Source organism: Pelecanus crispus, chromosome 2, assembly GCF_030463565.1.
Source record: "Pelecanus crispus isolate bPelCri1 chromosome 2, bPelCri1.pri, whole genome shotgun sequence".
In the NCBI taxonomy this organism is placed as follows: Eukaryota; Metazoa; Chordata; class Aves; order Pelecaniformes; family Pelecanidae; genus Pelecanus; species Pelecanus crispus.
In genome coordinates this window covers 34,348,173-34,371,603 of record NC_134644.1, presented here as the reverse complement: position 1 = coordinate 34,371,603, position 23,431 = coordinate 34,348,173, and the positions used below count along the sequence as shown (strand labels likewise).

At 35.6% G+C, this 23,431-nt stretch overlaps 1 protein-coding gene across 1 annotated transcript in view; it reads right to left on the bottom strand.

Annotated features, from left to right (window-relative positions):
* Positions 1-23,431, bottom strand: part of AHR (aryl hydrocarbon receptor) — a 64,084-nt gene that overhangs the window by 6,022 nt on the left and 34,631 nt on the right. The window contains exons 3-9 of the mRNA XM_075706529.1: positions 15,267-15,379; positions 12,382-12,471; positions 10,473-10,596; positions 4,916-5,046; positions 3,827-4,029; positions 2,034-2,143; positions 249-390 (exon numbers count right to left, since the gene is read on the bottom strand). Coding sequence (XP_075562644.1) covers positions 249-390; positions 2,034-2,143; positions 3,827-4,029; positions 4,916-5,046; positions 10,473-10,596; positions 12,382-12,471; positions 15,267-15,379 — 913 coding nt within the window. The remainder of the gene's footprint in view (positions 1-248; positions 391-2,033; positions 2,144-3,826; positions 4,030-4,915; positions 5,047-10,472; positions 10,597-12,381; positions 12,472-15,266; positions 15,380-23,431) is intronic.

Genomic DNA, 23,431 nt, shown 5'->3' with positions numbered 1-23,431 from the left:
TACCACTGCTCTTATTCTTTATATGAAATCAAAACGTCTAAAATTTTACACATAAAGGACTATGCCACATAAGTACTGAAACATCACAATTCTTTCCATTGTTCATTAGCAAATTGAAAGAGGTTTTCTTTTTGGAGTTCAGGATTTAAAGGGAGTTTATTTAAAAATAACAAATTCCTTTCTGAATATAAACAAGCTCAAAAGTTTTCAGTTTTTGAAGTATACTGCTTTATGTGATGATGACTTACGTAAGAGGTCTTTGCGTGGCAATGATGTAATCCGGTCTTCCATTTTTGTAGACAAGACGTGCATTTGCCTGTACCCAGGCCCATCGATTTTCTTTGGTTAGAAGCCTAAATACAGTCATTCCACTCTCACCTGTCTTCATCACTAGAGTTAAAGAGTAAGCATACTGTTTACTGTCCAGTGAACGAAATCTGGCATGTCATGGAAGTAATCCCATTTGTAGAGCAATTTTACAAATCAGAGGTCCCCAATCACCCATTTCTGTGTGGCACTAATGTATTCCTTGTGAAACAGGATGATCAATCACTTTAAGATGTCTACTTTAATTTACTTGTAAAATAAAAAGCCAAAACTGCAAGCAACTGTAAGATATCCACTACAGATTGGCAACATCAAATATGGAGCTTCATCCATTACCTCTGCAATAACAGAAATTAATAAATACTAGAACATGTAAATGACAAAAGCCTACATCTCTTTTACATCCGAAAAGTGACTATTACTTAAGAAATTAGAAAACACATTAGCTCTGAGTCCAATTCTTTCACATTTTGACTGGTTAATGCAGAGGTACTTCAAAATCCATTATTTTTTTCTCCCACTACCACTTCACTAGCAATGCTTGATAAACATGCTACATTTTCATTGTACATTGCTTAAAACACTACGTTTCTAGATTAAATATATAATTAAAATTAAATTTAAAATTAAATTAAAATTAAATTTAAAAAATATTACGAAAGTTTAAGATGCCTAACCAAAAATAATCTTTGCTATAAGACTTCTTTTTTATCTTAGCATCAGAAAGGGAGCAAAACCAGTTTTTAGACACAGTTTCAAAACAGAATTTAAAACCAAAGTTTCATCCCATTCTATTCTGGAAATATTTTCTTTCTTATTCCTTACCAAACAAACAAAACCACTGATAGGCAACTGAGAGTGACTTAGCTATACCTGAAACAGAAAACCTGTTTAATATAGGTTGAGAACTAACCAACTGAGGGGGGTTATTTAACTGTGTACAAGGCACAAAAGAAAAAACAGTTTTTCAAGAGAAGTCAGAATGAAAGAAGAAGCACCAAAATATGCTGAAGATGTTTCTGTCACTTCCAAAGAAACATATGTTTAGTGGTGGACTTGGTAATGTTAGGTTAATGGTTGGACTGGATGATCTTAAAGGTCTTTTCCAACCTAAACAATTCTATGATTCTATGTTACAGCTAACAAAAAAGAAAGAAGTCCACTAAATAGTTACATATCAGGTAGCTGATACTTATTTCCTTAGCTTAAGACATTATACTTCTCTCCTTCAGTTGTTACGTAAACCAAATCAAGCTGCCAAGAATCAAAACCAGAAATGTACAGACACTAGCATGCTAAATCACAGATTAATTTCTGTTAAAAATCTTACACTGATATCAAAAGAAAATTCTTTATTTAACTTCCTAACAGGAAAGCTATCTTTGAAATAGTCCCTTTGCCCAAAGGAAGTTGTTGAAATAGCAGAAGTTGGGTTGAGCAGAGAAGGAAGTGAGAAGAGCAAGATGTGACAGAAACTGGAATATATAACCTAACAGGGTCTAGATAGGAATATTAAATATTTCTTCATCCAGTATAAGTTTTTATAGGGAGGGAAAGATCACATGGAATGAATAGTGTTCTTTTTGTTAACAACCACTTTTTTTTTTTTTTTAAAAAAAAAAAAAAAAAGTACTTTGTAGTATTTTTTCAGTATGAATATAATCCATGCTTTGATTTTTCAGCCTTTCTTAGGGAATGAAGCTTACTTCGGACATGATTTTCAGCACAATAAAGCATATCAGCTGCATGAACAAACTGGTATCCTGTTCCTCTCATACACAGCTCTGCTTCAGTGTATCCCAGGACAATCTTTCCTCTGGAAGGTAAAAACAAAAAATTGCAACACTGCTGATGAGCAAACTCGCAGAACGAATGCCAAGCAAACTAATTATGGCTAGAACATTTCACACGTAAATGCTAACTACTTTTGTTGCAATATCAATTGTATGCGGAAGTACAACAGTTCTAATAAAAAATACAGTTAGCAAATCATAAAATTTTAACTAGTCCCCCAAGTTGCCTTCAGTGACTAGGAATGGGTTCACAAAATTATTAGATCATTAAAAAAAAAAGAGTATGTCTACAGTTCAGCTGGACTCTTAATTCCATACTTTTGAATATATTCACTTACAGCATGCAGCTCCCATTTGTTGCAATGAAAGACACTGTTTGGCTCGCCCTATTTCATAGCATTTACCTATAGGTGCTCACATGTAGAATTAAGTAGGGCATTAACTTTAGTAATCTAAAACTTCTTGCCTAAATTAGTATTTTTAGTAGCTTAAAATTCACACCAGGGCATGTCTCAGAACTACTTCCCTTTTGCTACTGAGTGGTTTGGGACCCCTGTGTTTGCATTTAAGCTTTCTAAGATATGAGTACTGGCAACAGAGTCATGTTTGACCCTGGTAGCTAAAATGAGAGTACTTTACTAGAGGTTAGGGAGATGAAGAACTTAACAGCATTTGTGTGAGCGCTATGAGATACATGATAAAATGAAATGGTAAAGAGAGAGACTGAAACTGGATTTGGAACAAAAAAAATGGAGATCCAAAGATTGGGGGGGGGGGGGGGGGGGCGGGGGGGGGAATAGGGATGGGGAAGAATATACGCAAAAGTGTAAAACATGACAAAAATTGAAGGTTTCAAGTAACACATAATGAAAAAATTCAAACAGAAGAAAGAAAAGCCTGTGTTAACATTTTAACTTTTACTCCTATCAGTTTATATAACCCAAGAAAAACATTTTGGTTTATCAGTAGACAGAATACTGAGTAATTTCATTCTACATTATTCTATAAGTAGGCATGGAAATCCATATGAGTCAAAGTTGAAAGCATTATCAGTCAAAAATAGGAGGGAAGGGAGAAGGAAGGAAACCAGAGGCTTTTCTTTTGATAAAGAAGCATCTTAATGGGCTTCTTGCCATGTTGATGCATAGTTATGTTATGTTGATCTAGTAACGCAATGGTGTTTCCAGTTTTTATATAGGGAAAAGAATGGTTTGGAAATGGGTAAAAGTCATAGTGTAAAAAAGGACTTAATTTGTTTATTTTGAAGTAAATAACATTTCCATTGCATTTTACATCTACGTGAACTGAAGGAGAAAATATGCATGTAGAACAAAATGAAACACTTGTTCTATCAGTTTAAAACTAAATTTCAACCAGATTTAAACATCAAATTTTTCTTCTTCCCTAATTCATTAGTATTCTGTCTTTTGGGGTTTTTTGTTTTGTTTTTTTGGGGGGTTTGGAGGGGTTTGTTTTGGTTTTTTAATATTAAAACTCAGAAAGCAATATGCCCTTTCAAGGAAATATACTATTTCAATCCCATTTCTCTTTACTTACTAGCAGGGCTGAAGAGAAAAATCCTAACAGTTCCTAAACAATCATCAGTATTGACTGAAACAGTAGCCAACTTTATATTTCAAATACATACTTGAAATCTCTCTTATCAGCAAATTATTAGGGTATTATGCAGAATAATTTACACGTACTTTGCATCACAGCCAGTAGGAGTGAAATCCAGTTTGTGTTTAGTTCTGAAGATGAAGTTTTTGGTTCGTATCTCAAGGATAGATGGTGGCTGCAGGGGAGTAGCTACTGCAAACAGAGCGAGCTGAGGAGACAAAGTAGCACCATCTTTCCCTTTCTTGTTTTGTCCATGGAGAAACTTTAATCGTCCTTGAAAATTCATAGCCTTAGGATGAGGAAAAAAGTAATTGTTGTATGTTGGAGATACTTAGGAGTAAGATATTGTTATGATGTAAAACATATATTTATTTTTTTTAAGACCCATCAGATTCAAGCTTTGTAGCATGGCATACACAGAAGTTAGGTAACAAGTATAGAATACTGTTGTTATACCCCTAAGCATGTCATTTTGAAATCTACTAATAAACTCATTGGAAAAAGAAGTAATGGGAAGGTTGTTTTGTAAAAAACCCCAAACATATAATAGCAAATGCCAAATGGATCTTCTAATATTCTAATGAACATGGCATTATACATACATACAATTAACATAACATTATTTATCTTGCATTTGTCAGTCATTAGTATAAAGTATGCAAATGTGTACAATTGCAAAATCCTATATGAACTATTCTATTTGTAAGAAGTCACCTAGAGGGTGATAAACCCATATTTCTTTAAAATCTACTGCACTGACAAACAAAAAAAGTATTAAAAAGAGCATGCATGCACAGACTTTCCCACGTAAGGGAAAACTATGGTTCTGTTAGTTATTGTGACTCATTGCATCTCAAGATACCTAACAGAAAATAATCTTTGTAATGTTTTTTTTTTTTTTATCCACAAATCACACAGTACTTTACAAAAGCAGATGCTTATTCATAGTTCACTGAGGAAACTGAGCCATGAGAAATGAGGGAACTTGTACCTGGTTGTAACAACATGTTGAAGGGGACACATTTAGTGCCACTAACTGAAACATACTGGTTCAAGCAGCTCAGATATCTATGGAGACTTAACAAATGAAGTAAGTTTCTGTACATATTGTAAGGATAATGCAGTTTTCCAACTTGCAAGCATGTGTGGAAGTTTTTACATAATTCCGTACTCACCAGGAACCCAGATGAATTATCCAGGAGGCATCGTAACCTGCAGATGAAATTCCTTTCCATAAAGGAAGAATTCTCTGGAGGAAGTTGGTCTGGGTTATAATAGGTTGCTGGCTGTGAAAAGCCATTATCTCCTACAGGAAAGGATTATTTATAAGAATTATTTTTAGAAGAACACCTAAGTGAAGGCTATCTATAACAAATCATCTTCCGTCTCATAAACAAAGCATTAGGTCATGACCTGAGCAAGAACAATGTAAACTGGAAACATCCTCAGAACCTATACTGATTATAACACTACATTAAGTATCAGTTCTTCTGATGGGATTATGTTTTACAGGTTATGGTATTTGAAAACTAAATACAATTTTTTTTCTAAGTGGTGTTTTTTGGTGTTTTGTTTTGGGTTGTTTGCTTCATTTTTTTAATTTATTCATTATGTTTGTCACCAGTCTAGGTTCTGAATCAGTTGCAGAGCAGAGTTCTCAGCAGAAAGCAAACTCACATTTCTGCAATGGCAGGATATGCAAAAGGCATAGTACCTATAGCAACCGAGTATTCAAAAGTTCAGTAGGTGGTATCAAACTGTGGAACTGTTACTTTCCAGACAGCCAGGTGAAAGCTGTAGCAATAAATAAAGAGATACATCTTTAGGGAACCACCACAATAAAGCAATGTGAGTACTTTCTCTAATGGATGCAAAAACCCCCTACTAAATAGTGAAAATATTTCTGGGCTGTGCTGGTCAAGAAAACACCATAGTTACCTCTCCAGCAGAACATGGAGTACCTGTGTTTTGTGGGGGTTTTTTGTTTGTTTGTTGGTTTTTTTTTTTAAAAAAAAGACCCAAACCCATGATTGACAACTAGTATAACAACATGATATTCTGCCACTTCAGAACAAGTATTTGCTGCTAAGTGGCATTTAGAAAACAGACTTAAACATTTGGAATATAAAGTAAAACCAGAAGGTAAATCAATAAACTTCTGATAGAATACATATGTTCTGCATGAGACTACATATACAGAGATACCATAGCATGTCTACTCACAGCAAATTTAGCAAAGTGATCTTGTTTGTAATACATATAAAAACCCACAAACTGGTCGTTCTCTAGGAATCCATACACACAGAAAATTAAGGGAAAAAAACAGTGTAAAATGCTATTTCAGAGTGCAAAATACTCTGTAATTTAAAAAATAGTCCATATACTCCAAGAAAACCAAGTGCCATGTACGGACAAAAGAAGAATACAGATTTTAAGAAAGAACCCATATTGATCTTCCAGACTTGGAGATGAAGTCAGGGAGAGCATGTCACTTAATCACACACCACATTATGTTCTCTGGAATATAATTCTGTCTCTTGGACAGCTGGAAAAACTTACAGATAGGCTAGGTGGTTTGTAGAATGGTGAACAAAACGCAAAGGAAAACAAATCATGACCAAAAGCCAGTTCAATTTAATCTCCTATTAATTCAAGGGACTGAACTGGAGTCAAATAAGACAGCTGATGGCTCGCCAAAAGGTCTTGCAACCTAAGGCTGTCTAAATGCAACAAGAATGCTGAGTTATCCAACTTTTCAGATAAAATCAGGAGATACTTTTTTTTTTTTTTTCTTAAAAGAACTGCTATACAAGGTCAACTTTTGCTGAACAAACATCAAGGTATGGAGGAAAAGAAAAAGGGCCCTAGCTGATTCCGTGTATGAAAATGGATAATCTGAAATTGCAGCCATCTGCAGAACTGTGTATTGGCCAAAGCCACCATTATGAGCTGATCTCACAGGAACAGAAACTCAAATACTGGTAGTCCAAGATAGTTGCCACCTAACTTTGATATTAGAAAATAACAAATTCCCACGCTTGTCATATGGACGGTTCTCAACAGAGAAAAGCAAGAATCCCTGCATATACATTACTTGAGGTCTCCTCAAAATGGTTAATACACTGGATATATCGACATTGGTGTTTCACAAGTATCAGCACCAAGGAAGCCACCAAAATACTTGCCCCCCCACCAAGCAATCCCAATATCTGTGTTCCTTTTCTATTGCCAAAATTTTATTCCTGCAAGACCAACTATTACTGAGAACGTGCCAGCTAGTGAGGCCAAAAGAAAATTGGTATCTACAGTTAGCTACTGTCAGAAGAAGAGCTGACTGGAAGAGCTGCTGGCCAGGCAGAAGCGTACTGAGAGCACCAAGTAGTTTAGGGTGCCTTGAAGGCCCTGTGTGTGTTTGTTCAGTCAATTCTTTCATGGAGATTAATGAGACTATGGGCAACTTCTTGGTGGGGACATAAGGAAAGACTTTAATCATCAGTAGGAGAATCCTTGAAGGGCTCTGATTAAGTCCTCCAACTCAGATAAATCTGAAGTGCCTACCAAGTATAGCTCTAGCATCCAATAAGCAGTGCAAGGCTTCCTGCTGGCATCCTTGGCACTGGCAGGCATGCCCTTCAGCATTTCTGCCACAGGAGCAACTTGGTGTTATTCTTTGGTAGATACAGAGCTGGAATTTGAATGCAGGTATCTTATCTGGGTTCTCTCAAGTGTCTGTCAACTTCCCTAGTAAAATTGGCAGTTCCCAAGAGTGAACAAGGCTTTGGTGGAAGAACCAACACAGTCTGTAGCTCATGAAAGGAGGGGAACAGAACTCCAAACAGGAGGGAATGGGCTTCAAGCCCACATTTGTGAAAGGAATACTGCTGCACTTTCCCAGGCAGACAGGTGGCAGAGAGATTTTAGTGCCAGGATCTTGGATAAGTGACTCACTTTAAGAAGGCAAAGAGTCTTAAAAAGCATCATCAATCCCTGGGGCAAAATTACCAGTTAATGCTACAGAGCGTAGAACCCACATCCCTCATGAAGTTCACAATGGAGCTCATCGACACCATAGAGCGATGTGCAGAACATGCTGTGCATCGTCCTTTTTCCCTTTAAGCTCAAGGCAATACATGGTTGCACAGCAAGCAAACTTTAAAAGATAACCCAAACTTGAGTCTGCAAAACAGATATTTGGGACTGAAAAATCAGAATTTTGCAAACTTCTCTGGGAATATGACATGGCTGGGAGGAGTGTCTGGGAAGCACAGTGTCCTGGCTGCGATAGAGTTAATTTTCTTCCTAGTAGCTGGCACAGTGCCATGTTTTGGATTTAGTATGAGAATAATGCTGATAACACACTGATGTTTTAGTTGTTGCTAAGCAGTGCTAACACTAGTCAAGGACATTTTCAGCTTCCCATGCTCTGTCAGGTGCACAAGAAACTGGGAGTGGGCACAGCCAGGACACTTGATCCAAACTGGCCAAAGCGCTATTCCATACCATATGATGTCACGCTCAGTATATAAACGGGGGAGTTGGCCAGGGGCAGTGATAGCTGCTCAGGGACTGGCTGGGCATCAGTCAGTGGGTGGTGAGCAGTTGCATCACTTGCTTTTTTTCCTGGGTTTTGTTTCTCTCTCTTTTACTGTTCTCCTTTTCATTACATTTTTTTATTACTATTATTATTATTTTATTTCAATTATTAAACTGCTCTTATCTCAACCCATGAGTTTTCTTACTTTTGCCATTTTGATTCTCTCCCGCATCCCACTGGGTTGGGGAGGGTGAGCAAGCGGCAGTGTAGTGCTTGGCTGCCAACAGGGGCTAAACCCCAACACACAGTAAGCAGCTGAGGAGACCAGTGGTCTACAGGGCATACCAGAGTATTGAGTGAGAAGCAACCACTTCAGGCTAACTGAAGCAGAACTAGTTCCCAGACTCAGGCTGGAATCTATGCTTAAGCCTGAGCACAATTATATGTCTATAAATATCTACGTAACACGAGCTGAATGTATTAAAAAGGAAATGGATTAAATTAGCAAAAATGGGGAGGATCCTTATGATCACACCATTATCCTTTGTTATAAATCCAAATTCAGTTCAAAAAGTCTCAATGTCCAAACATTTTACGCTACTTGAGGCCCAAAAATAATTAGCAGTTTCTAGTAAGCTAGGAACACAAAGTACAAAACAAACGATTGTTTGTAATCCTGCTCAGCTCTTCCATCATTCATTCAAACCTGAGGGCAAGTCAACCTGGCATCATACTTTTCAAACACAACCTTTTGTAAATTCATATGCACTTGCTTAAGCGCTACAGAACACCATTTCACTTTGAAGCAAACAGTAAGCTACCACATAAAAACCTGGTTTCTGAGTGCCAGCAGCCATTTGCAATACCAAATTGTAATATTAATTAGTTCTGTAGCATGTTTTCAACTGGATTGCATAGACTGATCCATAGACGATACAACAACGTTGACCACTAAATGAAAAATTGAAATATACTGAGCTGTGAGCCAAACAAGTAACTAACATTTGCTTGTTTTTAATTTCTCTATCAAATCATTGCATCTCCATACTATAAAATATTGAACGGGAAACTGCAAGAGTTTTAAATCAAGTTGCTTTACGAATGATAGATTTATTAAAAAATAGTAGGGACTTCTGGATTAAAAAAAATTATCTATAACCAAGTAACTTAGAGTAACATAAAGCTTTACCTACATATTTAAACGACTATTGTGCATAACGGAGCATTACAGTTGTCTCAACAGACTTGTCATTATTATCAGGAAGGCATATGCTTCCCATATTACACATGACTATCTATACCAACACATCCCTGTTCTGATACATAAGCAATGTGTTTCTCAGTATAGCAGGTCACTTAAGCATCAGTCAATAATGTGACAACCTGATGTGCTAACAAGCATACTATTTGGTCTTAAAGGCTCATGTCTTGAATCTTTTATTCCTCTTCTCCTTTTACTCCCAAGAGAAGCACTGGTCTATATGGTGGCCTGCATATAACAGTGACAGATGTGAAAAGAGTAAAACGCTTCCGCAACCAGGAATGCACTGTTCCATATATTAACACTGTAATTAACGCATTCTTAGTCATGGAATGGATCTACCAGCCTGAAGAGCTTAAAGAAGCCGTTGTATACAATTGTCTGCTGGCCTTCCTAAGCTAATAAATTTGGTGTTGTGATCCGTAACCAGGAATAGCAGATGTAAAAGAGAGATCATTGCTTCAGAGAAATGACTGTCTTATTCACACAGTGATTAAAGACAAGCCATATAATTGAGGGTGAACACAGACAAATCAAACTTGTTTGTTTCTTATGTCACCAAAAGAAACTGTCCACTTTGGACTGCCCTGTTTGCAACAAAAACATGCTAGATTACCTGCTTTGCTGTTTACCACAGGACTACTGATCAGATGTGCGATACATTCAGTTATTTATGCTCCAAATTAAAGTCTTCCAATTTAAAGCAAAATTAGTATTTTTAATGGTGCTGTGCTATGAATAGTGGTTCTTATTTAAAGTGAAAAAAAAAATAGTAATTCCTACTGTTGGCTAAACATATCCATAAAATTCAAGTAAGTTTAAAAGATGTTATTCCTTCCTTTGTTCATGTAAAAGAATCTAAACTTTTTTACCTACACAAATTTTAAAAAAACCAACTAATCAGACAGGCAAACACATAAGTTGGCTGCATTCTCACCTTGTACGCTTGGTCCAGAATCTGCAGACTGGGCAGGATTTAATGCCCAATGTAGCTGTCGTTGAAACTCAGGTCTGTCTTCTGTGTGAATCAATTCAAATACGCTCTGGTGTATGATATCAGACTATGTATAAAAAGGAAGAAGGTGGGAAAGAAAGAGAATAAGAAACTAATATGACAATATGATATAAGTTGGCTGGTTGACAACAGTGCTATGGATATAGCAAAATCCATTTTCCTCGGGGATAAAAACCCATACATTTGCATGCATGTGGCAGAGCTTCACAAAACAATTTTTAGCAGCACAGAGAAGAATTCAGTCACACCCATGACTGCAAACATGAGAAATAATAATAAAAAAAATTACCTTAGAAAAAAAATAACATTATGTCAAGTATTTCTTTACCTGCTTTTATCTAAGCAAGCCTGGAACTGTTATACTTAGATTTTGTTTAAATAAATTAATTTTACATACTGGTAAATAAAGTACTTGCCAGCTGTTACTTGGACCTGACCCATTCTAGGTGCTACAGGAATACAAAAGAAGCCAAAGACCCTGAACCAAACAACTTCCAAAACTGAGTAGATCACGGTTTTGTTTGCCCAAAAGCTTTGTCAATCCTTAAGGATGCATTAAAATCTGTAATTATTAAGCTCTCATATCACCACCAATTGCATCATTAGGAATGTGAGCTAAATGGCACAACTACAACAGACAGGATCAGTCACTGAAAGAAATTAAGGGGAAAAAACCCACCCAAAATATTCAAGAAAAGCCTTGGTTAACTGAGAGGAGTTAAATTGCCTGTTTTCTGCATGGATCAAAACCCCAACCATTATATAAACAGAAAATATTTAAAATAAAACATAGATGTAAAGAAATTAAGATGAGCTGGCAAAAGCAGAAGCCTAGCGCAAATTTTGCTTTGATGAATTTCATAAAAGAATCAGTATTTTCCAGAATAAATTGCCAGAAATGCTGATTTTTGTAAGTTTAAGACTTCACTTCATGCACTTGATTTATCGGCATTACTATACAGATTTTATACCCAATTTGTTTTCCAAGCTTTTCTCTTCATTCCCCAACACCAAAAGAATCTGTAACCCCAGGAATAACAATTTTTTGGTTGGAATATTTTCTTTTACACAAGTGTTCCCCAATCAGTTAGCTAAAATTGCAGACCAAGCAGAGTTTCTCCCTATTTTTAGACAGCAACTGAATCTATCATCGTCCAGTACCCAAAGATATGAATTGATAACTGTAATTAAGCTTCTATCATCTTAAATAAACTAATCCCCAGAGTTCTCTAAGGAAGGTAACACGTGCCCACTGGGTCTTGGTCTTTACTACTTTGGTACCTGGCTTGCAAGTCCGAAGAAGTTAGCCATACATGATCTGCACCATAAATTGTAAATAACAAATGCTTGTTTTGAAAGAAATAAGTAAATAAGTAAAGTAAATACGAGTGAGAGAACACTAAAATTCTAAAAATGCTAAAATCGCTCAGTTGATGCTTAAAACCTCAAGGCATATGGAGTTAATTTTGTATGAAAGGTTTCTATTAAAATAATTACCTTCCCATTGAATTATGTCTCACTCAGCATCATAAACTGGGTAATACCACAGTATAAATTTCAAACAGTTGTTCCAGTAAAGACTAACTAAGTGTGAAAATTTCCTATCTTGCCTAACTCAACTTTGGAAATTATATTCCTGTTGTGCTTGGCCTGAAGTCCCATTTCAGCTATGTAAGCTGATAGAAAAGTAATACAGTTTCAAAGTAATCCAACCCAAAGTACCTAACTGAGATTTTTATTACACAAACTATCAGATCCTAAATATGAACACTGATGCCCTCTGAAATTAAACAAAATGTCTGCAAAAAAATAAAAGAAAAAATAAACTTACTTGTTGGAACCCCAAGTAGTCTTGGATAGTAGAAGAGACGTAAAAAACCAGAGCATCAGCCGTAACAACTAATACAAAACCGTTTAGTGCCTGGGGAGGAAACACACCAGTCTGTCAGCTTCAGAGACAAAATTCTAGATAATTATTGTGGCTGTAAGCCTACCTATACCCTAGTCTCCCAATAAAATGTGAAGCATGCAAAAAACATATCATTATCTAACAGCATAAACAGAGGGATTTTTCATTGCATCTCTGCAGTATACAAGGCACAATGAAGAAAACTGTATCTAATGAAGAAAAAAAGAAAAGTCCTTTTGGAAAATTCAGGGGAGAAGCCAAAGCCTGTTTATGACTTTTATTTACTCTTGATTGTAGGAGATGAGGGACAGCAGTATGAACAACTAGAGGTTTATCTAATACCAACCATAGTTCACAATGCTCACGTGGCTCAAGCCTTCGATACACCTAGCTGCCCACAGCACACACGGGAGCCATGTCACAAACCCATTCCCAAAATCTGTTCTATTCATAGCACAGACAGGCCTAAGTGGACAGGAAATCAAGTGATCAAGATCCCCTATATAGTCCAAAAAACCATTTCATAGCTTACTTAAAATAGAAAACCTCTGCACAAGCGGACTGTTGCAAGTAAACAATGTTTTTGAAGAGATTTCCCCCTTCATGAAGCAGCAGACTAAGCGGCTCCTTACTCAAAGTCACGCAAAGGGCATTTATCTGAACTCCCAATCAATACAGTTCATGGCAATTGTTGTGATAGCAGACAGTACATTTGTGACTTGGCAGCTCATCTGAAAGGTGCCGATGTACTTCTATGGATTTCAGTCAAGATTTAACAAAAGGCTGTCTCCAGGGACTGGATTAAGTGTATTGTGCCACTTAATTTCCTCAGCTGCGTTCAAAGTCAAATTTGGCCAGCATACTCAAAACACATTTTTTAAACCTCTTTATTATGCAAAATCATTGCAACTAACAGAAAAATGTAAAGTAAGCGAAGGATATCCTATATCTTTCTTTAACAACAACATACTACATTTTTCTTATGAAATAGTATCATTCTTCCACAAACATTAACTCCTATAGCCCCACACTATGTTAACCACCATAGCTGCTTTTCCATATTTTGCAAAGTTTACTTTGCAATGGTTTTACTATTTCTTGTTCTTTTACTAATACAGTCTAATTAAGTCAAGGTTAAAGATCTGATTAAATGACTGGTCTTAAAATGCTATGAGCCACTTATTTAATGTACAGACATTTCTTAATCTATTCTCATAAGCAGTTGTGAGCTCTATAAAACCTCCTTATATAAGTTTAGTGAACTTTACCTGAAACAGTATGAGCTAAAAAAAAAAAGTTAAAAAATAGTAATAATGGGAAATTAAATAGTGTAGCCAACCCAAGAAATCTTGAGTAGTTACATAAAATCCTTGGTTTTGATGAAGTTCATACTAATTCCAAGGAAGCAGGATGCCACAATGGCAGGGTGCTTGTGTCCCCTGCTAACCTATTCAGCAGGGCATTTCACCTCAAGTGGTTGATATAAAACTTCTGCAAGCTGCATAGTGTCTAATTCTGGCCCACATGTTAAAATCAGTTATTCTGCTCCGTTTCTTACAAAGCCATAGAAACATTCTTTTCTGTCCAGTCTGTGACAAAGGCAAATGGCTCCTCTACCTGGAGTTCAGTCACATTTTACAGTGGCTCTGGTATGCAGCTCATTTTGAAACAGTATTGTTACTGCAAAAATCAGATGTTGTCTGTAAGCCAGAAATTCTGGCAGTTTGCTATAGTAGTTTCATCATATAACTTCCATTTAGAAGTAAAAAATAACTAAATTTCACGTCAAATAGATGCCTCCAATATAAACCATATACTGTACCTTTTTAGATAATTTCCATTTAAGAGAAAGCTGTTCACTTGCAGTAACTCTGTTAACAGTTCTTTGTCATATTTTAATAAAGTTAGGAAATTACATACATGTCCTAGTTTTTTAGTTGGTTAGGAAACAATTTTCCACTACCATTAGTTTACAGTAATTGTTTTGTGGGATTCTTAGAACCTGTTATCATTTCTACCCTTTGAACAGTTAAATTAATTTTGTTCTAAGCAAACCATTGGCTTTGACTGACATAATGATTTGCCACTTCTGATACATCAGTGGGAAACCTGTGTACAAGATAGATTATCAACATATTTCAAATGGAGCTGCAGGTCACAGTAAAATCTATTTGGTGAAACTAATTAGAACATTGGAATACCTATATTAGTCATTTCTTGAGTTTAATCTGGACCTAGTTATTACATCATTATATTTCATATGCTTTGACACTTTAGGACATTAAAACAGACTATATTATTTTAAAAAGCCCTATTTTTCACTAATAATTTCCAGTAGTTCATATTGCTAAAAGTTATTGGAAGTATTTTGAAATTTATCCTGAACCTATACTATGAAGTCTAGGTTCTTTCAAACCACTGAGAAAGCAAGACATTCCAGCAAGCCGAAGGTCTATTAAAGAGAAATTGTTTTTTGGACAATTAGTCACCAAATTTACAGTAGATAAACTACAGTAGTAGACTAACCTATCTGACCTTTATGAAGATTGTTTCTTTATATTAATATAACTTTATTAACAATAGATGCGAAGAGATGGGAAAAAACAACTCTAAGAAATTACTCGGAAAGAGTTAAGAGGACCCAGTAGTCTAACACCTGCTCTTCAAAGTCATTACTACCACCAGAGAAAAGTGCAAGAGCTGTATATATGAACCTAAAGAAAAGAAGGAAAGAATTTGATAGTAAGAAAACGTCACTTTTTTTTTAAATGTAAATCTTTGTATAATATATCCACTGCAAAACATACCTGCAGTAACAGTTCTCCTTCGAGGATCTGCATCCCTTCTCCACGTTTTGCTGTTCTACAGTTTTCCTGAATACCATTCCTTTCTGGTCTTGTAGCATTAGATTTTAATGCAACTACAAAAAAGAAAGAAAAAAGTTGAGTGATCTTGGAAAGGCTCACTGGAAATTTATGTGATGATGTGCTATTTTGTGTAAGAGAAAATTCTTTTTTAAAAATGCTTATAAAGTCAACCTAATGAAAGACTTCTGTTCTAGTGTCAGACTTTTTCCTTAACTTTAGAGATAACCCCCAAATTTGTTGTCCACCTCCTTTATAATACTTTAACAACAGAATGAGTATTACTGAAATAATTGAAATAAATCCAAACCTCATTATTTTATTCCTTTTTTTTCTTCTCCTTCTCTTTATTTTAAGGCTCACTTTCAGTTTGTCACTCCTGTTAATAAAGAACATTTTTGTTTTCATACAACTACCTCCCATAACCTGATAACAACTCTTTTTTATGGTATGACAGCATTTACACTTACTCTTATCCCATCTGATTTCAGACATCAAACTATGGTACCTCAGATATAAGCCTGCTCTAGACCTAAAGCTCCCTTCGGAGAAAGGAAGGAAAGACACAGGAACCCTAAATGCACATTACACATTAAAGAAAACACAGAAAGCTATTTCAAACAAAAGGGCTCTCTTTTTTTCTGCCCTAGTTAAATTTTAACCATTTAAGCAGTTAAGTAAACTTCAGTTTCAGGTGCTTTGTAGCAATTTGGTCTGATTCTTCATCGTTATTCATCGAGTAATTTTTTTCTTTCAATTGGATATATTTGTGACATGAATAATGATGATTCATGGTTATAGTATTTTATCTGAAAGACATACTACCTCCCACCTCTGCACTGCATCTTCCAATAAACAGGATGCTCTCAAGTAAAAACAGATACTCAAAAAATGTCCATAATTCAGAATTTATCTACTTTCCACGTAGTTCTAAAAAAAAAAAAGTGTCTCCAAATCTGAAATTAGTCTGAGTGTGTCTGTAGTGTCTAAACAGCTTAAAATTACTTGAACAATTGTACCTTCAACATTTACCATAAAGCTAAACACCACTCCTCAACCCCAAAATTTCTAAACCGCAAAGCAAGGGAAAATTATAAAAGCAACTGCACTTCTGTAAAATACCAACATCTCATAATGATGAGATACTCACCCTAAATTCCAAATGATTTTTCAACCTGCTGAATACCTTCATTTTTCAGCTGCTCAGAACTTTAGTCAAGAATCCTAAAGAGCTCCTGTTCACTCACTTTTCAACTAGGTTAAATGATATTTTACACTAGGTAGATTAACTGAAAGATAAATTATGCCTTTCAGGTTTTTTTTAAGCTATCACTGCAGCTAACAACTTTCAAGCCAGACAGTTTTCATTAAAATATCCCTCAAAGGCACCGCAGAGGAAAAACATGTTCTAAAAAGACATTAACTGATTAATCAGTCAGGAATTTATCTGAGGGTTTGCTTTGAAATTAAAACCTTAATGCTCTTCTTCCTACCAGATAGTCAAAAAGTCCTGTAATAGGCCACACAGAGTTGCAATTGTAAATTCATTTTAAATTCGAGTGGAAGATGTAGCAATATTTTTTTTCCTAAGCATTATTTTAAAAGGATATCTAGAACATTCCCTAAAAACCCCTGAAGTCCACTGGCAGTAGAATAAAACTTACTATCCTTTTAATTTATATTGTATGATTATTGAGAAAGCCCACATTCAGCTTTGGAAGTTGCAAGTAAAGATACCTAATCACGCTTGCCATTCTAAAAAATACTACATACAATTACATACAGGTTTTGTTTTTTTTTTTTTTCTTTTATAATGTGCAAGTAATAAGTGAATGGGAGGAATTACAGGTGGTTGACTACTGAATTATGTTGTGCTCTACATCTGTCAAGTAACAGAGGTCTAAAGCTCAAACACAGCCTACACACTGGTATGGCTATATTCCTCCTAACTTTCAAAGCGTGCATACAGGTACCCATCAAGTTACGTATTTTGCTGAATTGGAACCTACACCTTTTGCAGAAGTCAGAATGTGGATGAAATCAAGCTGTTGTAAACTGAGACAGATGGAAAATTGCTGGCAATCTGGGGTAAAGAAAAATGGAAGATACAGTGGAAATTGCAGCTGTATAAATCATTGGGTGTGTACAACTCCTGAAAAAAAAAAACAAACCCAAGTTTACCTTGTTCTGACAAATAAATCACAGGCCTGCTAGTGCCTGCTACAAGCCACCCAGTCACTGGACTTTTTCCCTCAACACCCATAGGTAGGGTGACAAGATTGCACTACAGGGGACTTCACGTTCTGAGACTTTGGAGATGCATCACTAAGTGATAGCTCTAAAGCACCCACATGCTTTTAAAAACTAAGTTGGAAAAAGGTTAACTGTTTCATCTATGGAAAGGAAAATTTTTCTAATCCCTCTTCTCAATTAATAAAGGGGCATCAGAACTGAAGTGCAGATGTTGCTTAAGTAGGTGTGGTCTTCTCTTGATTTCATAAAAACTAAATTGCATTTATTAAATTAAACCCAAATTTTGTTTATCTGGTACTAGAAAAGGCCAGTTTGACAAAAATCAAAAGTCAAATCAGCTAGAAGCACATAAAAATCGCAACAACAGAATTGGTTTGTTGTTAGGTGGAAGTGAAAAAGCCATAAATAATAATGTAGAAAAAAACCAGAAAAGATGGCCAAATATTTCTATTTAATACTTCTGAGAATAACAAGTGAGATATTCACATTTCACGATGAAAGTCCTTTTAGCCCAACACAGCTAAACAGTAGTGACTGAATATGGATATTTTAGATCAACAAGACTTGACAGATTTTAGTCAAGATTTTTAAAACAGCTTGTTGAATTACCTGCTGGGAAGACAAGACAATGGCATGGATGATACAGAACTGAATAATAAATATTTAAAAGAAGGTAGTATTAAAAAAAGAAAAAAAAAATCAGTATTCAAACTAAGTATAAACTTTTATTAAAGAAATTATAAGTGTAACTTGTAAGTTACACTCTTACCATGTTAATAGAATTAAGACATGGTAATTACCAGCCCTGTGTGATTAAACTTCTTTATCAATACTCTTCAAGCAAACATTAAAAAAAAAAAAAATTGCTGGTAATTAGGTTGACACAAATACAATGAGAGTAACAGACAGAGACAACACAGGTCCCTGACACTGAGTAACCCCAGTTACCGGGATGCAAACTTGCAATGTGTGGTTCAATACAGTCAAATTGAAGGCTACCAGATCCCAACAACAACTGGCCTTACAGTATGGGAGGGCTATCTTGCGAAGCAGTAATTCTGAAGAAACTTAGTCACAGCACACAATGCTGTGGCCTCAGAAATACCAGCTAGAGGTATAGTAACAGATGATGATAAGGAAAACTTAGGCTAAAAAGGGTAACTCGTCCAAAGGTAATATTACAGTCAACATCACTTAGTTTAAAATCAGCCATATATTCTGCTACTTCTTTTAGTCTATGTTACTCATTTAGTCAGACAAAATAATCCCAACAGTTCATTGCTTTATAATCTTTGAGTCTCTGAATCAAGTACAACACATCAGCCTATTCCCTCTTAATTTTCAGCCACAGGAAATTAGAACACGAATACTCCCATAGAGTAAATAGAAAAAAAATCTCTATACATACTCTAAAAGACAGGAAAGACACAATCAAATTACTTCTTAGAATTTCCCATGCATAACATTAAAGCAAAAAAAATAAGGCACAGTTGTTTATACCTGTGCAGTTGTTTATACTTGTAAAAAAACAAACGACACAGATTTTCTGCTACACAATTTTAGCAGAGGGCTAGATTGCAAGCACACGCTTTCCAAGTAGGTTAATGATTGTCACTTAATCCTATGTCCAGCAACAAGCATAATTTCCATTGCTCAGACCTGCCTGATTTGAAGAAAAAGCTAAATCCCAAAGAAAACAAACCTAGACAGTGACCCTTTAATAGGTTTCCTAGACACAGAACAACATTATAGTTTCTGGTACATTTGTTTTACAAATTGTGAAATGCTTTAGCACCTGAACCAGGAAACGTAGAGATAGCCAGTTTTACATTATATCAACAAAGGCAAATCAAATAACAAAAGTAACATTGGTTTTACCAGCTCCTTATCTCTGGTTCTAACTGTTACATTCAGGTGATGAGAGATTTGTACAGAGATGTAGTGTACTTTATCAGATTAACAATATATCTGGAAAAAAAAAAAAAACCTGACACACAACTACTTCAGGTCTGGAACAGAATTCAAGCAACTGAGTTCTAACTACAGCCAAAGGCCATCTTTCATTTTAAACTCATGTAAGTATTCATTCCAAAATTATTTTCAATATAAGGAGAGCAGGTATTAAACAGTCTTCCTTCTTTCTAGGGAATAACATTCAGTATGAGAAAGTGCTTTGGGATATATCCTAAACTGCATGAGTTACAAGCAGCATGCTGAATCAACTGATAGTACGATAGATGAATTTCATGAACTATTTGTTGAGATACTCAGAAATTCTTCTCTCTGTCATGATGCAGAATATCAGTATGCTTTGCAGCTGCTGGAGTTGTAGGAATAACAACACATCTACATCCTAACTGGCTTTTAAAATGCATTTCCCTCAATATTAGACCTATTGCTTTCACCTTTTATGGGAGAAAATTCTCAGATTCTTCCTCTCTTCAAGCCAGGTCCTTGAACTAAGACACACTTAACATCCACTGTGACTACTCAGTGGATCCAGTTGGAAACAAAACCTCCAAGTCCTTCCCTCACGAGCTGTGAGCAGCAATCAGCAGATTAACAGATTTTATGTAATGCAACAATCTTAACTCTTAACAGCAGAAGCATAGCAAAGAATATGAGGAAAATTATTTTTAGAAAAATAAAGACTCTATCCATCTTTTCATTTAATCTCCATGCTGTCCTCCAAGAGAGGCCCTAGACCAGGGTGAAAAAGGCCTCTCACCTTCAAACACTTGATGTCCAAGGTTTCTATTTGGTAGATATGCTCCCCCCAGCTGCAACCCACAGCAGTGTCCTCTTCTTTCCCGGCTGTCACTCATGTTCCTAGCAAGAACCTTTGCCATCATTTTCTCACTTAAGAGCCAGCTGCTTTGAAGTCCCATCTCCGCTATTTCATCCAGTTCAGCTTGCAAAATCAATGACCATGCAGCCACCGGTAGCTAACAGGGCACCTTTAGCAGGAATCCTGTTAATAGTGATTCCTTACTCCGTTTACCAAAAGTTACACCACCAGAGAATTGCAAAATTGTCACAGAGCAAGTGCAAATACACTCTACTGACATACTTGAGAGGGTACTTCCTGTACTAATTGTTGCAAAAAGAAGTAAATAAAGTAACTGGAGATGCAGAGAATTCCGTATAAGGTATATGTTAGCAACCATCTAGCCAACTTTCTGATGGGCATTCATATAGAAGCCTGACTTAATGCACAAATACTCGTCCACTTTAGTATTAGTTTAAGAAAATAATACTGGCAGTTAAACTTCTTAAGGTAATACAGAGAGGCATTCAAAAACCATTCCAGTTACCCTTTTCCATGAAAGAAGTGACACACCTACAATATTTGGACAAATATTCAAAAGAAGTATCAGTAAAAATGAATTCTAATAAAAATGCCTTTAACCTGCACATGAATAGCGTTTTATGGAACATATAGTTGTCTGGCCACAGAGCAACAGATGAGCACCCCTAGTAATGTATATCAGGACATTGGCAACACTCAACTCAGTCAAACCAAGTTTATTATACTGTTTTCCTCAAATCTAGAAACTAGTTAATTTGAAAAAAGTGCATTTTTGCAAAGCATCAGAAAGAACAAAATAAACAAGAAAAAATAAAGGTAATGTTTTCTGTGTTGAGTGAATAAAGTTCTTGTGACATAAATGAAGAAAATATACCACATTTGCTGGTGCTCAGCTGCAGAGGCTGGAGAGATGATTCTCAACTGAAATGTGAGCACTCCCACACCAAATGTCTATTATTATTATTAAAGGAGTGAAGAAATGTATCATTAAACAAACTTTCCATCTCAAAATTTGCCTAAGCCTGCCATGTGTTGTAAGAGTGCTGAATACAAACCGATTCAGCGATTGCTGGCTGAAAAGCTTCATGGAAACCATACCAAGATACTCTGTGGTTAGAACATTTTCTCTTTCCTACCTTTTCTTCCCCAAAGAAAAAGCATAACAAAAAGCTTTTGAGGAGCCAGGGTAGCTCACTGCAGAGAGGTGTAGAGAAAGGAATATCAAGATGCCAAATTTTAACTGGGCCTTTTAAAATCAAATTGTGATGCAACAAATTACTTAAATCATGCTGGAGATAATTTTTACTTTTAGGTGAATGATCTGTGTGAGCGTAAAACTGTACTGAAGTAACACTTGCCTAATATCACAAGCATATCATTAGCACATCAGTCATGCAGGCCTGGAATTTAATCTTAAAGAGCTTCCCAGAACTGCTTTATATCAAGTTTTGGCACAGTTCCCACAATTCAGCCAAACAGGTCAAAGTTTGCAGTCAGAGCCAATTTAGACTGTTTCATAACCTTTTCAGTAGAATTATAAATTCAACAAGTCTGTTCTAGATTACTTTAAAAAACAACAGTTCTCATGAGGGGGGTGGTCTTACGCGCTTCAGCAACAAATGCTAACCTCCAACACAAAGTTCACCAGCCAAAACAAGACAAGGAGGGCACTACTGAGAAAACAGAGTTTAATATTAAACTCTTGTCTAAATCATTAACATACGCTAAACTGTTTATACTGGCAAATGATCCATTTTAAGTGGAAGAAAATATTTTTATATACATATATATATCTCCGTGTATTTATATGCAACCTTAGCTATCTCCATTACTTAAGATTATATGAGACATTTTGCACCTGCTATCTATGAGACTGTAAAGGGAAAAATGTTTATGAGAGTTATTAAGTAACACAAAGAAAAAATGCAATTAATGATTTTTTTTAAAAAGATAACACATGCATTGATTGCATATTTTGTAAATAGGTACACTTCTACTGGATAGAATAAGCTGTACATTTCATTAATAAAACTTGCTAAGGATTGCTCTGTACTTAGAGATACAAGAGAAAATAAATACAATTCAGAATTGTCATATCTCTAAAGTTTTAGTTATGTTACATAAAGAGGTAAGATAGACTTCTGTGTAGGCTGCATGTACAAGAAAAACACGTTACATATGGGGGAAAAAAAAAAGTTTTCACCATATTTTGCATACTTAAGTTTTGCATTTCCTATCCCTTCATTTATGAATTCTGAATAATTTTCAAGATAGCTTTATATTCCGTATTTATATCCTACTAACAGCTGACCAAGTATTTACACCAAAGTACTAAAAAAATAAAAAGGCAGTGTGGTACGTAATTTATCTTTGTTCACAGGAATTGTGATAAGTCAATTAAATTTAAAATTATTCTACCAATTCAGCAAAATTTTGTCATTTATTTGGTGAGCTGACTCTTGCTCTCATGCACTCAGTTTCCACATGATCAGATTTTTGACACATCCTTGGTTTTAATACTGACAAGTTTTTAATATTGAAGAGTTCCATATTTTCATTTGCTAATTCCAGTATCTTGGCCTCCAATTATTGTGCCGTCTATTAATAATTAAATCTGAAAGTTGTGATATGCATCAGCATTTTTATTTCTCACATGTCTGAGAAGAAACAATTTAAGGGCACTTTTCCTTCTTCCTTGTAAGCTGTATTACTATTTACAATACAGCTTGTAAATTACAGTAAACTGTAATTGATGGATGGATAACAACATGTATTTGCCATTATTATCGAAACACCAAAACTTTAATACACTAGTAAAAATGTAAAAAATACATCACTATTCTTACACAGTCTGGAGCAATATATGCAGAAAACAGTTTACAAAACTAGTCATAGGAGTCGAATAACCGGATTTTGTAAACTTAAGCAAAGTGAGGGTGAAATTGTACATTTGGGAGTGACTAGTAACAAACGATACCTTTTTCCTCTAAAGCATGTGAACGACTGAATGTGCCAAATTATGACAATACTGCAATTGCTTTCAAAG